This window comes from Pelophylax lessonae, assembly GCF_965119305.1.
Source record: "Pelophylax lessonae genome assembly, chromosome: 8".
Taxonomy (NCBI): domain Eukaryota; kingdom Metazoa; phylum Chordata; class Amphibia; order Anura; family Ranidae; genus Pelophylax; species Pelophylax lessonae.
In genome coordinates, this window is record NC_138775.1 from 84,920,504 (window position 1) to 84,938,317 (window position 17,814).

A 17,814-nucleotide genomic window follows, 5' to 3' on the forward strand; every position below is an offset into this window, starting at 1 on the left:
TTACAGACTACAGGCGAGTGCCTTTGTGAATGAGGCCTTAGTGGTTAATGATTTTCCTTATTTGAAGATTAACAAAAAAATATTAATTTCTTGTCATTTCTAGGGCATCTGGCAGAAAAACAGAGAAATTTACGGTGTCAGTAAATATAGCCGCACAAAGTAAAGTGACATTTGAGTTGGTTTATGAAGAAATGCTGAAGCGTAATCATGGGAAATATGAAATGTTCATCAAAATCCAACCAAAGACGCTTGTCAGAAACTTTCAGGTATTTCATAAAAAGTACAATATCTTTTTTTTTTTTTTTTGTCACCCCATTTGAGTTTTTTTAATCCTTATTTCATCTCTTGCTCACCACATAATACATATGTGCAGCAGTGAAAAGAATGGGTCTTAAGGCCCACACGCTGCACATAGTACGTATTCATGACAGATGAGGTTCCTGTGCGCACTCTCAGCTCAGTGACCAAGTAGCCTCTAGTTATGATTAGGAGGTGGTGGGACCAGTTTCCGATCATGTGATGATTGTGACAGCCAATCACAGTGGTTACATGATCGGGAAGTCTTTCCTTTAGTACCCAGCTATAGGGCTATGGCATGCGGATAATATGTTAACATGTTAGTTTTTGTATATTCTTTGTTTAAATATTAGCATATTTACAAAAGTTTAAATGGTGAAAACAATTAAAAAGGAAAATTTGTGTTTTTAAAGTAAAAACTTTTGGTTTTGGGTATAATAAAGTTGTTGAACTCCTGTCAGGTTTTTGCTGAACACCTGTTCTATGTGAGAAATGTGACTCTGCTCACCAGTTGTAAAAATAAACTAAGAGCCCTTTCACACTGAGGCACTTTTCACTTTGGCGCTAAAATAAGCGCCTGAAAAGCTCAAGAAAACCTATTCCCAATAAAATCAATAAATGTTTTCACACCGGAGCGGTGTGCTGGGGGGGGGGGGGCGATTAAAAAATCCTGAAAGCAGCATCTTAGGAGCATGTTCGGAGCACTAAAAAAAAGCGCCTCAAAAACGCCTCTCTCAATTGAAATGAATAAGAAGTGCCTCAAAAGCGCCTGAATATGCTTTAAAAACAAATCAAAATGGTTCTTGAAGCAGCTTTTGAGTCACGTGTCCTTAAAAATAGCGCACCGTTAAGGCCTGAAAAGTGCTTCAAAAGTGCTTAGTGTTTTTTGGGCAGTTTTCAAGCGCCTCAGTGTGAAAGGACTCTAAAGGTGCAAGCATAAAGTGAAAAAGCACTCAACATATGTGTATAGAAATATGCTGCACTTATTTGTATACCAAAAAACAACAACCAAATCAAAACAACTAAACCTAGCTAGACATAAATCAAAATAGTACTACATATAAACATGTGCATAATTATGATCCAAAATCACCATTTACCAGTCCTTCATTCAAATGTCCATAAGCGAAGTTGTGATACAATCCACCAATTGTGATCAAGTCCACATAGCTCTATTTGGTGAGAACAGATTGTGTAATAGCAGACACATTCACTAAATTTCCTTTTAGGCCCCTTTCACACAGGCGGACCGTTCAGATCCGCCTGTTCGTTTTTTTGGCGGATCTGAACGGTCCCCCCATGCATTTCTATGGGGCGTCGGATGTCAGCGGAGACAATAATACCAACAATGGGGAAATATTCCTCCCACTAATACCTATGATAGGGCAGTTTTTACTCCCATTAAGGCCAGGGTATTTTCTACTCACACTAGTCAAAGTCTTAAGGACCAGGGCCACTAATAGGGCAGCACAGCCAGCTCCCCTCTACTAGGCCTAAGCACCATCAGTTCAAAAGGGGGGCCCAGGCACCTGCTGAGCAGGAGGGCCAGCTGTACAGTCTTATTGCAGCCAATGTTCCTCTTCTGCCTCCCCCTGCAGCACTGCCAGCTTCCCTTCCTCTTTCTCCCTCTGGCTGCACTGCAGGGGGATTGGTCCTAGCACATGTGCCCCTTCCATCTGCTGTCTGGCCCCCCCCACATTTTCCCCTTTCCCCTGCAGCACTTCCGGCTTCCCTCTTCTCCCACCAGCAGCTCCTGTGGGGACAAATGGAGATTTTTCAGAAAAAAGTGGGGAAAGGGGCCGGTAAATGTGTATTTTACTGGCCCCTTCCTTTCCTAAATGAATGCAGTGAGCAATCAGTACCAATCACTTCTGTGTCCATTCATCACTGAATCATAGTAAACTGTTTACTATGCTTCAGTTTGTGAATGAGCAGGAAGCCTCCAAGCATTTCCTATATATTATTCTGTGCTGCTGAGGCTGCAAAGAAAGGGACTGATAAATGTATGTACTAAGCCACTTTCAGCTGGGAAGGAGGGGCCTGGGAAGGAGGGCCCTGTCAGGTAGGCTGTATGGGGCCCCCTTGATTTCTAACAGCTGACCTATTAAGGACAGTAAACTGGCCCTTTGTTCAGAAAGTTTGGAGACCCCTGGTTTATAGGAAAGATTACACGAAGACAGCTAAGAAGGGAAGAAGCAGGAAGCAGCGAACGACAGGTAAGATTCTCCAAATTCATCCCAAAGTGTAAATGCAATACCAAACTATTGCCCACCCCATATACAGATAGTCTTCTCCACAATTCTAATCTATTTCTTTCTACTTGCTGGCTCTTCAAATAAGTTCCTAAATATTTGTTTATGTGATTTTTTTTTTTTACAAAATTTACATTTTCAGATTGAAGTACAAATTCATGAACCTCAAGGCATCAGCTTTCTAGACGCCAATGCAACTTTTATAACAAATGATTTACTACCGGCTGTCCATAAAACTTTCTCTGCTGAAAAGGTATTTTTTTATTTATTCTAAAGTTTAATACACTGGTATTTTTTACAGCGGTATTTTTTTTCTCTTTTCAGTACTAAAATACATTTTTTTTTTTGATATGTTAAATAAAAATTGTTGCAAGGTTCATATTTACGACTTGCAGGCAACAGGCGGGTAGCACCAAGAAGAACAGAACAGCAGCATTTCTCAGGCACAAAACCCAGTTAAAATACACCTGAAGGGCAGGGAGATCAGATTAAACAGAGAGACAAATAACTCAGTCAAGAGGCACAACCTCCTAGTCAGAAAGCAGAAACTGGATCATCTGACATATACACAGGCTGCCAACAATCATGCACACAGTACAAGTCTTTCATAACAGAATGTATCATATACTTTATCTTAAATCATTTTTTTTTTTTTGTTAATAAGACTTCTATTTATTAAAAACAATATAAATCAGTAAAAAAACAAGCAAATTACATAAACCAATACATTTTCCTTTAAGAAGAATGCAATATCAAAGAGTTATCTGTGAATACACATATCTGTCTTTACAGTATGTGAAACCCTTGGAATTAACTTGGAATTCATTTTCCCCTCAATGATAGCTAATGGTCCAGGCCTTGAGGCAGCAAAGCAAGCCTATACTTCACATTGGGATTATTCTTTGATACTGTTAATTTGTGCCATATTCAGTGCTGTGTATTCTTCTCAAACATTACAAGTTTTATTTCATCAAACCACAAAACATTTTCCCAGTAGCGTTGCAGTTTGCCAAAGTACTTTCATGTGCGCAGCAATGTTTTTTTTTTTGGAGAGCAGCGGTTTCCTTTGTAGTGTTCTGCAATGGAAAACCTGCCTGTTCAAAGACTTAAACCCGTACACACGCACCGATTGTTGGCTGTAAATTTTCGGCCAACGTCCGATCAGCCGATTATCGGCTTGTTAGTATGATGCTTCCGACAACCGACTGCGACTTTTCGGCCGAACAAAATCTGGTGTGCAGGCTATAAAATTTTTGTTGGCCAACAACAGAACGGCCGATTGTTCCTCAGTCAGTACAGATTTCGGCCGACAAAAATGTGATGATCAAGACTGGGCATGCTCAGAGAAGAAAAAACACACGAAAAGTAGACCAGAACATGACATCACTTCTGCAGTTGGTTGTTGTTGGCCGACAAAATTCGTGTGCAGTCTAGAGCACATTTCAACCAACACAACAACACTGGACAAAAGACGGCCGATCGGTCGGCCAACAATCGGTGCGTGTGTACGGGGCTTTACATATAGTAGACTCATAAACAGGAATCTTTGCAAGTTCCAGTGATGTCTTAAAAGCCTTTAGCTGTCACTTGTGAGTTCTTCTTTGCCCCATTGAGGATTCTGTGTTATGCCTTGGGAGTTACCTTGGATGGATGCCCACTTTTAGGATGAGTAGCCACAGTTGTAAACTGTATCCATTTTCAGTTTATCTAACCGTCAACTAATAGATGTCTAAACAATTTGAGATTTCTTTGTATCCCTTTCCTTTTTCTTGAGAGAGCACCTTTTTTGTGAGGCATGGTTCACATCTTTTATCAATCAAAATAGCTCTAAACCACACTCCCAAACTCATTTCAACAATTGGACTCCAGGTGTGCAAACTACTTTCTCCAATTAGCTTTAGTTGAAGTAGTTAGTCTATGGGTTCACAAACATTTTCTTCCAGCACTGTAAAGGTTTAGGGGGTGTTTAATAAAGACGTGAGAAATTTGAATTGTTTATATGTTATCTGCGTAAGCACATTGTATTTGTCTATTGTTGTGACTTAGGTGAGGATCAGATCACATTTTATGGCAAATTACTGCAGATAACCAGTTAATTCCAAGGGGTTCACATACTTTTTTTCTTGCCACTGTATGTTATTTATATTAGGCCGGGTGAAAAGTTTAAAAAAATAAAAGAATCCCTGAATATATTTTACACATTAATATATGATGGTTTTTGACTGTATTGACCATTCAACTGATTTTTTTTTTCAGGGCTATGTTTCATTCAAGCCAACTTTGGATCAGCAACGTTCATGTCCAACTTGTACAACTTCCTTACTGGATGGAGATTTTACTGTGACATATGATGTTAATCGAGAATCACCGGCAAACATACAGGCAGGATATATAATTTCATATTCAAATGCCATACTGTAGTCATATATGACACATTGATTATGTACTGTATATGTATGTGCTTAACATAATCATAACAACAGTTTCATTACAGCACTTGGTCCTCACTAGCTTCTCCATGTTGGAACCCCCTGACGTCGATCCTCTGCAGATTTATTTATATATATATATATATATATATATATATATATATATATATATATATACATATATACATATAGTGCATTGCAAAAGTATTCGGCCCCCTTGAACTTTTCAACCTTTTGCCACATTTCAGGCTTCAAACATAAAGATATAAAACTGTATTTTTTTCTGAAGAATCAACAACAAGTGGGACACAATCGTGAAGTGGAACAAAATTTATTGGATATTTCAAACTTTTTTAACAAATAAAAAGCTGAAAAATTGGGCGTGCAAAATTGTTCAGCCCCTTTACTTTAAGTGCAGCAAACTCTCTCCAGAAGTTCAGTGAGGATCTCTGAATTATCCAATGTTGACCTAAATGACTAATGATGATAAATAGAATCCACCTGTGTGTAATAAAGTCTCTGTATAAATGCACCTGCACTGTGATAGTCTCAGAGGTCCGTTTAAAGCACAGAGAGCATCATGAAGAAAAAGGAACACACCAGGCAGGTCCGAGATACTGTTGTGGAGAAGTTTAAAGCCAGATTTGGATACAAAAAGATTTCCCAAGCTCTAAACATCCCAAGGAGCACTGTGCAAGCGATAATATTGAAATGGAAGAAGTATCAGACAACTGCAAATTTACGAAGACCTGAATTAAAAGTGGGGTTGTGTGGTGCGCTACAGAAGTGAAAAATGGGGAAAAAACTAATAGGTGTGATTAGGTGATAATAAAATAGAATAAAGTGCTATTTTTTGATTGGTGTCGTCTTTTTTTATCTGGGGGTGTGTTCAAACTTCAAACTGATCATGCTGACGTATAAAGATAAATAAATACTGTATTGAACTCTATACCGTGCTAAACAGATATTCCAACTAAAAGTGCTGAGTGCTTTCAATGTGTAGACCAACAAATAAATAAATACGTATTTCAACTGATATAGTATAAAACCAATTATTCCAGACCATAAGGTGCTATGTGCTTTCACTCTTCATTAAATATATCAAACCAATAAAATATATAAATTCTTAAAGTGCAGTGTCCGTGAATGTCCGTTTAATTAAATCCATAAAAAGAAGAAATTCAACCAAGTGTTTTCAGCTTAAACAACAAGGTGCTTCCGTGCAAACAAACGTGCTATGGCTTGCTCCTCCACCAGGTGTCACCCTAGGTGCTCTAAACTCTCACCTTAGTAAGGTATAATATACGCCTGTATATATATATTGATCTCCGGAGTGGTGAACAATGGCTTGTGCTATCTCCACTCTCCTATTCTTGCTCCTGGGTATGCTTGCTGGGTACATTCTGGGGTGCTTTTATTTGTGGGGTCCTTAACTCCTGTCTTGACCTCGGGCTCATTAAACACAGAGTACCATCATGGTGCAGTATATAAAAACAGTTTATTCATAAAAATGCAGTTGCACTTACATTTAAAACGTTTCTTTTTTTTTCTTGAATTTCTTCTTTTTATGGATTTAATTAAACGGACATTCACGGACACTGCACTTTAAGAATTTATATATTTTATTGGTTTGATATATTTAATGAAGAGTGAAAGCACATAGCACCTTATGGTCTGGAATAATTGGTTTTATACTATATCAGTTGAAATACGTATTTATTTATTTGTTGGTCTACACATTGAAAGCACTCAGCACTTTTAGTTGGAATATCTGTTTAGCACGGTATAGAGTTCAATACAGTATTTATTTATCTTTATACGTCAGCATGATCAGTTTGAAGTTTGAACACACCCCCAAATAAAAAAAGATGACACCAATCAAAAAATAGCACTTTATTCTATTTTATTATCACCTAATCACACCTATTAGTTTTTTCCCCATTTTTCACTTCTGTAGCGCACCACACAACCCCACTTTTAACTCTATATTAACTGGATCCTGGTAACAGTACCGTGGTGCAGCAACAAGAAGGGAACCTACACTCCCCCAGATAGCGCAGGAACCACTCACATATATAAAATTGTCTACGAATACCTGGCCGTCCCTCTAAACTTTCAGCTCATACAAGGAGAAGACTGATCAGAGATGCAGCCAAGAGGCCCATGATCACTCTGGATGAACTGCAGAGATCTACAGCTGAGGTGGGAGACTCTGTCCATAGGACAACAATCAGTCGTATACTGCACAAATCGGGCCTTTATGGAAGAGTGGCAAGAAGAAAGCCATTTCTTAAAGATATCCATAAAAAGTGTCATTTAAAGTTTGCCACAAGCCACCTGGGAGACACACCAAACATGTGGAAGAAGGTGCTCTGGTCAGATGAAACCAAAATGGAACTTTTTGGCAACAATGCAAAACGTTATGTTTGGCGTAAAACCAACACAGCTCATCACCCTGAACACACCATCCCCACTGTCAAACATGGTGGTGGCAGCATCATGGTTTGGGCCTGCTTTTCTTCAGCAGGGACAGGGAAGATGGTTAAAATTGATGGGAAGATGGATGGAGCCAAATACAGGACCATTCTGAAAGAAAACCTGATGGAGTCTGCAAAAGACCTGAGACTGGGACGGAGATTTGTCTTCCAACAAGACAATGATCCAAAACATAAAGCAAAATCTACAATGGAATGGTTCACAAATAAACATATCCAGGTGTTAGAATGGCCAAGTCAAAGTCCAGACCTGAATCCAATCGATAATCTGTGGAAAGAACTGAAAACTGCTGTTCACAAACGCTCTCCATCCAACCTCACTGAACTCGAGCTGTATTTCAAGGAGGAGTGGGCAAAAATGTCATTCTCTCGATGTGCAAAACTGATAGAGACATACCCCAAGCGACTTACAGCTGTAATCGCAGCAAAAAGGTGGCGCTACAAAGTATTAACTTAAGGGGGCTGAATAATTTTGCACGCCTAATTTTTCAGTTTTTTATTTGTTAAAAAAGTTTGAAATATCCAATAAATTTCGTTCCACTTCATGATTGTGTCCCACTTGTTGTTGATATGTTTGAAGCCTGAAATGTGGCAAATGGTTGAAAAGTTCAAGGGGGCCGAATACTTTCGCAATGCACTGTATATATATATGTATATGTATATGTATATATATATATATATATATATATATATATATATATATATATACACACACACACATCTATCCCTACCTACCCCAGACAGACAGGATTTGACACATCTGTGGCGGAAGAAGTCACACACAACCCGATCCATGCAGCAGTCAACCAAAATATTTAAGCACATTTGCATTCAAACCCCCCCCCCCCTTTATATCACAGCCCCTTCTTCAAATCACAGCCCTACCTCTTTACCTAATGGCCCCACCTCTTTCATCTTCTACTCACTTCACAATCGACCTTCATATCATAGTCCCCATTTACATCATTATCCTCAGTCCCACTTCACATTACAGCCCCCTGTCACGTCAGTCTTTGAGGCACAGGCACACGCACAGGATCTTTAAAGGAGAATTAGGGCCAAAGCCACTTCGTTCTGCACTCCTGTGACCCATTTTCAGCCGACAGAAGGCTAAAGTCCACTGTCAGCTGACATCACAGAGCAGGTTCAGGCGCTGAAAAGATCCCAAATTTAAAGTTATGATCCACCTAACTCCCTGTTCAGCAGCTGGCTCAGCCTTTCAGTGTAGTGCTAAGAGCCTGAGCCAGCCGCTTCTACCCCCTCCACAGCTCAGCTCTCCAGTGAGCACTGGAGCAGCAGAGAAAGTGCTGGTAACTAACAGCACTGAGCCCTCTGCTCACTGAAGGCTGAAAATTTAGCAATCAGTAGTATTTGACCAATGCTACATCCACCTAGGTGAACATGTGTGTTTGTTTTTTTACATTCCCAAACTTTGCTTTTAATTTTAGTTCATATAAAGGTAGTGAGAAGCAGCAAGGGCTGGTCCATAAGGGGCGCAGAGGCGCCGCCCCTCTAATCTCCATGCGCCGGGCCCCTAATCTTCATGTGGGCGCCAGACGCATGGATTTCTATGGGTTTTTTTTTTTATGAAGCCCATGATTAGAGCCTGAGGCTCTAATTGGCTTAAAAAAGGGTGGGCTCGGGGGGCGCAGAGCATTGCACCCTGAGCCCACCCACTTGTGACATTAGCAAATGTTGATTCGCTATTGTCTTCCTGATTTTCCTCCTGGCCAATCCGGTCTTAGGACCCGCTGCCTGCCCTGATTGGCTGGGAGGAGAAGTGACTGGATTGGCCCGGAGGAAAAGCCGCCGAAGTCACCTGCAACCTGGATGGGGTAAGTGGGGGGCTGGCGAGCAGGTGGGGCTTTTGTTTGCTGCCCCCCAAAATGGACCACCAGCCGCCACTGGTGAGAAGAATCAAACCATTAAGAGAACTCACTATCTCAGGTTAGGCTGCTTGCAACATACAGGGCTACCCTCCAGTTGGTACCCAGCAGGTTACTAGAAAAAAAGTACTTACCAATAGAAGGAGAACCAAATCATGCAGTGTCATTTAGCCCACAACACTAGCAGACTTAGTGACTGATTCTTTGACTTTTTTGGAGTCATATCAGTGTCCTCAGTCCCCTTTACATCACATCCCCCTGATCAAATCAATTTCCATATTCCCCTAATTTCAGCAGTGTCCTCAGCCCTCTTTACATCACATTCCCTCTTTCACATCAGTGTCCTCAACCCCCTTCACCTACCACCCCCTCCCCAGCACAGCCCCCTCCTCACAGTCCTACCTTACAGAGCAGGGCAGAGGGTGGGAGGCACAGAAGGTCTGGACAGAGGGCAGAAGCTGTGGTAATAAGCAGGTGATTGGTTGCTAGAACTGCCCTACATCCTAGCAACCAATCACACACTTTGTAACTTAAAAAGTTAGGCACCTCACACCCTCCATCCTGCAGTCAGGATGACGCAGTGGGTGGAGACCTTGGAGAGGACACCAAGACTGCTGGTTCAGCCACTGTGGCAGAAATAGGACTGTCACTTGATCCAGACCATGCTCCACTATTTAGCGATGTCTGCTTTATACCTTGGTTTATTTGCATGAACTAATACAGTTTTTCACTTTTTTTAGGTTGTCAATGGATATTTTGTTCACTTTTTCGCACCTCAAAAATTAGCTGGTGTGCCAAAAAATGTAATTTACGTAATAGACAAAAGTGGATCAATGGAGGGTAGAAAGATGAAACAGGTAAGGTACAGATAAACATATACTTATCTTTCATTAGAGTGGAACTACACTGCATCTGAGCACCAAAACCAAAAACACTATTGAATTCATGTTCAATGTGCAAAACAAACTCCCCATCCATCCATATTTCAGTGCTTTATTTTGCTGGGAAATCACTTTGATTTTGACCCCCCCCCCCCCCCCCCTAGCATTTCTGGTCGTGGACATCTTGAGTAAGGGCAGATGATTCATGTAACATTTACTTCCTGGAACCATCTGCCCTTAGCTTAGACATTCAGGCAGGAGGGTGTGCTTAGTTGAGAAAAACCCTTCTCTCCTGAAGACTCCTGGGATGCATGACAACATTTGTCTATCTATGTAAACCAAGAAGTAACTTAAGCAATGTAAAAGACAAGTTTAAAACTAGTAAATATGACACTTCCCCATCTATTTACTAATGCTAGCAGCATGGGGATTAAAAATAGTCAATGTTGATTGAGAGAGTGAAGTTTCACTTTAACATTTCTGCAGTGGATTTTTTTGGTCTCTTAAACTATATGCATTAAACATATTTTGGCACTTTCTGTCCTGAAAACGAAAAGGTAAGTAAAAGAAAATATTTTCAAAGTAAAGAGAAATACCCTTTCAGACAGTTGTCTCCAGAATGTATATGCCAAGCAAAAGATTTAGCCCTCTTTTGCTGTTTGGGTGATAACTGTGGGGTTTCCCAACACTGTCTGTCCCTGTGATAACGATCACCAAGGCAAGTAGAGAGTGAATCTCCTTTAAGGAGACACAGACAACAGCAAAAACCTGACAAAATCGACACTACTCCTAATTTAAAAAGTTCTTGCTTCTGGCTCATATTTATAGGTCCTACTGTTAATAGCTTACAATCAGAGTAAAGGTGAATCTTACAAAATGCATATCAAATCCAAAGGGGGAGGGTCAGCCAAAACATGTACTATGTTGTATATACCAGTATATATTTTAGTTATAAATGCAATCATGCAAATGGTATATATTGGTGTGCCCTGTAATTTCTTATGAAAACCTACTGGTTCTAAAAAAAAAAAAAAAGAAAGAAAAATGGAATCCAGTACACATAGCACATTGCACCATTACTACAACACACTTCTCAATTCTCTCTAAGCAACACCATACAACAATTGTTCTTGCACAAGAGCCCTTTAGTTACATTTTATGCTACTATCACCCATCCCTCTACTGATCTACCCTATCTACGGTAAATTAAGTTTAATAATAAATGTATGTATTTCTGTGATATCTATATTTAGACGAAGGAAGCCCTACTTGAAATTCTGAAGGATACCAAAGAACATGATCAATTTAATTTTATACTATTTGACAATAATATTGAGGTGTGGAAACCTTCTTTGGTGAAAGCAACACCAGAAAACCTGAAAGAAGCCAAGGACTTTGTCAAACAAATTACAGATGGGTATGGTATGTAAACACAACAAATAAATATAATCTCCTACATACTAGCTGTAAAGCAACCCTGTAATTAAAAATGCTTCTCCTACACCACCCCAGTTTATAATTTTAGCCTACTGATAAACGTGGTACTGATATGGGGAAAACATGTAGTGCCTGACAAGCCAAATGTTAGATCTAAGTGCTGTCATACAGGGCAGAGAGCTTGTATCGCTCTGTGCAAGTTTCCACTTTAAAGTCAGCACTTACAAAGAGATTTCAGGGGGTTCTGGCAGCAGATCAGATGACCAAGGGAAGATAATATTTGGCACCTTTTGATAGTTGTTTTGAAGCTACCATATTTCTTACATTTTTTTACTACCATGTTGTTTTACCTGACATTTCTATTTAATCTTATCCACTTTTTGATTTATTTTTCTCCTCCCAGTAGCAGTTATTATCATTGGAAGTTCTAGGTCATAATAGGAAAAGGGACTTCCCATTCCTTTGTCCAAATCTATTTAACCTGCACAGAAGCCGCCAGGGTGTGACCCTGACAGGATAGATAGACAGACAGACAGACAGACAGATAGATAGCTATACCTTTTTTTGATTAATTTTGCAAAGGATGAAATGCCTCTGCAGAATTTTGGAGACATTCCGCTGTTTTCAACTAATTAATGGATGTTTCTGTCTAATTAGCAATATTCAGGAGGGCAAAAATCAATAAAGCAAATTGCCCGTAGGTACAGTTTTTATTGTGTGACATTGACATACCTGTCAATCAGGAATCCTATAAACTATGGTCGATCCTTTTAATAATTCTTTAAATCACAGTTAAACTTGATTTGAGCCAGGTATCAGAGCCAGGAGTCAGTCAGGGTCAGGTCTCAGAGTCATGAGTAGGAGCCTGGTGCCAGAGCCAGGAGTAAGTGCAGGGCTGGCCTTTGGGGTGTGCGAGCTGTGCGGCCGCACAGGGCGCCATGGGCAAAAGGGGCGCCGTGCGGCCATCGCAGCTCGTACATGATCAGGCCGCACAGTGGGAGGTAAGCGGCGACCGCGGCATGGAGAGGGTTAACACAGGCCACGGCCCCCCCTAACCCCCAGCTGTGCGGCTGTTCCTGTGTCTTCTATAGCTGCAGGGCTGAGCTGTGTATCACACACAACTCAGTCTCAGATCCGCCGCCAGTGCCCGCCACTGACAGATCCCCTCCTCTCCAGGTCAGGGACGCCAGAGGAGAGATCGTCGGCTCCCCCTCCTCCCGCCCCTTCTCCTCCTCCTCCCGCCCCTTCTTCTCATGGTAAGCCTCCATACTAAGGTAAGTAAGCTCTCTCCTGCATCAAATGTAAGGGGGGGGGCTCTGTGTGGGGGGTCTCTGATGTAAAGGGGGCTTTGTGTGGGGAGGAGTCTTTGGTGTGGGGGGTCTCTGATGTGAGGGGGCTCTGTGTGGGGGTCTCTGATGTAAGGGGGCTCTGTGTGGGGGGTCTCTGATGTAAGAGGGGGGTCTCTGATGTAAGGGGGGCTCTGTGTGGGAGGGCTCTGATGTGAGGGGCTCTGATGTAAGGGGAGCTCTGTGTGGATGGGCTCTGATGTAAGGGGAGCTCTGTGGGGGCTCTATGAGGGGGGGGGGCTCTGATGTAAGGGGGGCTCTGTGGGGATGGTCTCTGATGTAAGGGGGCTCTGTGTTGGGGTCTCTGATTTGAGGGGTTTCTAAAGTAAGGGGGCTTTGTGTGGGGGGTCTCTGATGTAAGGGGGGCTCTGTGTGGGGGGTCTCTGATGTAAAGGGGGCTTTGTGTGGGGGGTCTTTGATGTAAGGGGGCTCTGTGTGTAGGGTCTCTGGTGTAAGCGGGCTCTGTGAGGGGGGGTCTCTGATGTAAGGGGACTCTGTGTGGGGGTCTCTGATGTAAGGGGGCTCTGTGTGGGGGGTCTCTGATGTAAGGGGGGTCTCTAATGTAAGGGGGGCTCTGTGTGGGAGGGCTCTGATGTGGGGGGCTCTGGTGTAAGGGGAGCTCTGTGTGGAGGGGCTCTGATGTAGGGGGAGCTCTGTGGGGGCTCTGATGTAAGGGGGGCTCTGTGGGGATGGTCTCTGATGTAAGGGGGCTCTGTGTTGGGGTCTCTGGATGTAAGGGGGGCTTTGTGTGAGGGGTCTCTAAAGTAAGGGGGCTTTGTGTGGGGGTCTCTGATGTAAGGGGGCTCTGTGTGGGGGTCTCTGATGTAAAGGGGGCTTTGTGCGGGGGGTCTTTGATGTAAGGGGGCTCTGTGTGGGGGTCTCTGATGTAAGGGGGTGCTGTGTGGGGGTCTTTGATGTAAGGGGGCTCTGTGTGGGGGGTCTCTGATGTAAGGGGGCTCTGTGTGGAGGTCTCTGATGTAAGGGGGTCTCTGATGTAAGGGGCTCTGTGTGGGGGGTCTCTGGTGTAAGGGGGGTCTCTGATGTAAGGGGGGCTCTGTGTGGGAGGGCTCTGATGTGGGGGGCTCTGATGTAAGGGGAGCTCTGTGTGGAGGGGCTCTGATGTAAGGGGAGCTCTGTGGGGGGCTCTATGGGGGGGAGCTCTGATGTAAGGGGGTCTCTGTGGGGATGGTCTCTGATGTAAGGGGGCTCTGTGTTGGGGTCTCTGATGTAAGGGGGGCTTTGTGTGAGGGGTCTCTAAAGTAAGGGGGCTTTGTGTGGGGATGGTCTCTGATGTAAGGGGGCTCTGTGTTGGGGTCTCTGATGTAAGGGGGCTTTGTGTGGGGGGCTCTGATGTAAGGGGGCTCTGTGGGGGGGTCTCTGATGTAAGGGGAGCTCTGTGTGGGGGGTCTCTGATGTAAAGGGGGCTCTCTATGGGGGTCTCTGATGTAAGGGGGCTCTGTGTGGGGGGTCTTTGATGTATGGGGGGCTCTGTGTGGGGGGTCTTTGATGTAAGGGGGGCTCTGTGTGGGGGGTCTCTGATGTAAAGGGGGCTCTTTGTGGGGGCTGGGGGGTCTCTGCTGTAAGGGTGCTCTGTGTTAGGGTCTCAGATGTAAGTGGGGCCTCTGTGGGGGGTTTCTGTTGTAAGGGGGCTCCGTTGGGGGGTTTCTGTTGTAAGGGGGGCTCCGTTGGGGGTCTCTGATGTAAGGGGGGTCTCCAATGTAAGGGGGGCTAAGTTTGTAGTGATCATAAAAAAGAAAAGTCAAATGAAGTGCAAAGAAAGTGCAAGAAAAAATGTGCAGGGCGCTGGTGGGGGCGCCACAGGATCAGCTCGCACAGGCCGCTTGAACACCTAAGGCCGGCCCTGAGTAAGTGCCAGGTGCCAGAGCTAGGAATCAGTCAGAATCAGTCAGGTGTCAGACCCAAAAGTATTAGGTTTCAGAGCCAGGAGTAAGAGTCTGGTGTCAAACTCAAGTATAAGGGTCAGATATCAAAGCTTTGATTAGGAGCTAGGTGTCAGTACCACCAGTAGGAATGAAATGTCAAAATGAATAGGTAGAGTCAGCTTTCAGCGTCAAGTATCAGACCCAGAAGTAATAGTCAGGTTTCAGGGTCAGGGGTCAAAGCCAGGAGAAAGGAGTCAGGTGTCAGAGTCAGGCACCAGTCAAATGTCGAAGTCAGGTGTCAAAGTTAGATGTCAGACCCGGAAATATAAGTCAAGTATCAGAGTTAGGGGGTCAAAGCCAAAAGTAAGAGTCAGATGTCAGAGTCAGGAGACAGTGTCAGAGTCAAAGTCAGGAGACAGAGTTACGATACATAGGTCAAGTTAGTTATTCAGCGTGCAAAAAATACTTGGTCAGCAAAAAAGTGTACCCTCAGTAGCTTTGTTCCTTTGCCAATTCCTTGTTGAGCATATACACATATATAATTTTTTAAACATTTTTTTTGCAGCCACTAATATTAATGATCCTGTGCTAAGGGCTGTGGAATTATTGGATAAAGCACGTGAACTAAACCAAATCCCAGAAAGAAGTGTCTCTTTAATAGTCTTGCTCACTGATGGTGAAGCAAATATAGGTAAGCGATTTATTTTATTTTGTAAAACATGTTTCTTGAGGTTCTCCAGACCTTATCACTTAAATGCAGGTTAAATGTGCCTGTACCAAAAGGCTTAGAAAATGTTCTCAGTAAAGGACCAAAGTTAATAGTGTTATAAAATGCTATAAAAAGTTAATACTGTTATAATATAAAAAAATATACAAATTCATTACAATTCTGAGTCATCATATTTCCCTTTCAGAGGAAATCTGTAGTGAGGAAGTATAGAGATAGTGTGGTTAATCCAGAAAGCAGTGGGCAGGACTACGTGTGGCCAGCTGCTGATTGGCAAGATACAGGCTTGTCACTCCTTAGTGGCAATGATGATAGCCACACCCCCCGCAACATCTACTCATACCACTGTAGTACAAGCATGCACAGCCTACACAGAGGTGACAACACTGCTTTCACTCATCCTATCACACAAAGTTGCATTAGGTAGATTTCACAGGCAGGAAGGAGGACTAAGAGAAAACTGTAAATGAAGATGCAGTTGCAAATAATGTGTATGTTAAGCCTTAATCTATGTTTCAGTAAATCTGGCATCATGCCTCACTGTATACAAATGTTTTAAGTAAATTATCATTTGTTGAGATGTTGCAAAGTTTCTTACCTGCCGATCCTTCCATAACAGCATTTAAAACGTTTAGCCACTGATTTGCAATGGAGACCTTGTATTTTTTGGTATCCACTTTAAAGCTGAAGTCCAAGAAAACAGAAAAATACACAAATAAAATACATATAAGCAACTGACTTACCTACCTACTAAAGGATTTGAATTTCAGTCTATCCTGAAATGTACAGTATCTCACAAAAGAGAGTACACCCCTCACATTTGTGTAAATATTTTATTATATCTTTTCATGTGACAACACTGAAGAAATTACACTTTGCTACAATGTAAAGTAGTGAGTGTACAGCTTGTATAACAGTGTAAATTTGCTGTCCCCTCAAAATAACTCAACACAGAGCCATTAATGTCTAAACTGCTGGCAACAAAAGTTAGTACACCCCTAAGAAAAAATGTCCAAAATGGGCCCAAAGTGTCAATATTTTGTGTGGCAACCATTGTTTTCCATCACTGCCCTAACCCTCTGGGGCATAGAGCTCACCAGAGCTTCACAGGTTGCCACTGGAGTCCTCTTCCACTCCTCCATGATGACATCACAGAGCTGGTGGATGTTAGAGACCTTGGACTCCTCCACCTTCCATTTGAGGATGCCCCACAGATGCTCAATAGGGTTTAGGTCTGGAGACATGCTTGACCAGTCCATCACCTTTACCCTCAGCTTCTTTAGCAAGGCAGTGGTTGTCTTGGAGGTGTGTTTGGGATTGTTATCATGTTGGAATACTGTCCTGCGGCCCAATCTCTGAAGGGAGGGGATCATGCTCTGCTTCAGTATGTCACAGTACATGTTGGCATTCATGGTTCCCTCAATAAACTGTAGCTTCCCAGTGCCAGCTGCATATGATGCTGAGCACGAGCACTCAAATTCTTTGGTCGACCATGGCGAGGCCTGTTCTGAGTGGAACCTGTCTTGTTAAACCACTGTATGGTCTTGGCCAAGGTGCTGAAGCTCAGTTTCAGGGGGTTGGCAATCTTCTTATAGCCTAGGCCATCTTTATGTAGAGCAAGAATTCTTTTTTTCAGATCCTCAGAGAATTCTTTGCCATGAGATGCAAAGTTAAACTTCCAGTGACCAGTATTGAGAGAGTGAGAGCGATAACACCAAATTTAACACAGCTGCTCCTCATTCACACCTGAGACCTTGTAACACTAACAAGTCACAGGGAAAATGGCTAATTGGGCCTAATTTGGACATTTTCACTTAGGGGTACACTCACTTTTGTTGCCAGCGGTTTAGACATTAATGGCGGTGTGTTGAGTTATCTTGAGGGGACAGCAAATTTACACTGTTATACAAGCTGTACACTCACTACTTTACATTGTAGCAAAGTGTAATTTCTTCAGTGTTGTCACATGAAAAGATATAATACAATATTTACAAAAATGTGAGGGGTGTACTCACTTTTGTCAGATACTATACACAGTTCTGAGACATAGTACAGCAGCATCACCGCAAACTGATTATTTAAAATGGAAAAAGGTTGTGTTCTGTCCCACCTATTTATATTTTTTTCTGTTGTTGTATTCAACTGTATTAGGTTGCTATTGTTTTGCTGAATGCTGGCATC

General features: G+C 42.5%; 1 protein-coding gene across 1 annotated transcript in view; it reads left to right on the forward strand.

Annotated features, from left to right (window-relative positions):
* Positions 1-17,814, forward strand: part of LOC309562158 (inter-alpha-trypsin inhibitor heavy chain H3-like) — a gene marked incomplete at its 5' end in the record, with an annotated part of 129,809 nt that overhangs the window by 24,464 nt on the left and 87,531 nt on the right. Inside the window, 6 exons of the mRNA XM_082266283.1 lie at positions 104-266; positions 2,692-2,802; positions 4,806-4,931; positions 10,100-10,216; positions 11,494-11,662; positions 15,472-15,597. Of these exons, the coding sequence (XP_082122409.1) occupies positions 104-266; positions 2,692-2,802; positions 4,806-4,931; positions 10,100-10,216; positions 11,494-11,662; positions 15,472-15,597 (812 nt within the window). The remainder of the gene's footprint in view (positions 1-103; positions 267-2,691; positions 2,803-4,805; positions 4,932-10,099; positions 10,217-11,493; positions 11,663-15,471; positions 15,598-17,814) is intronic.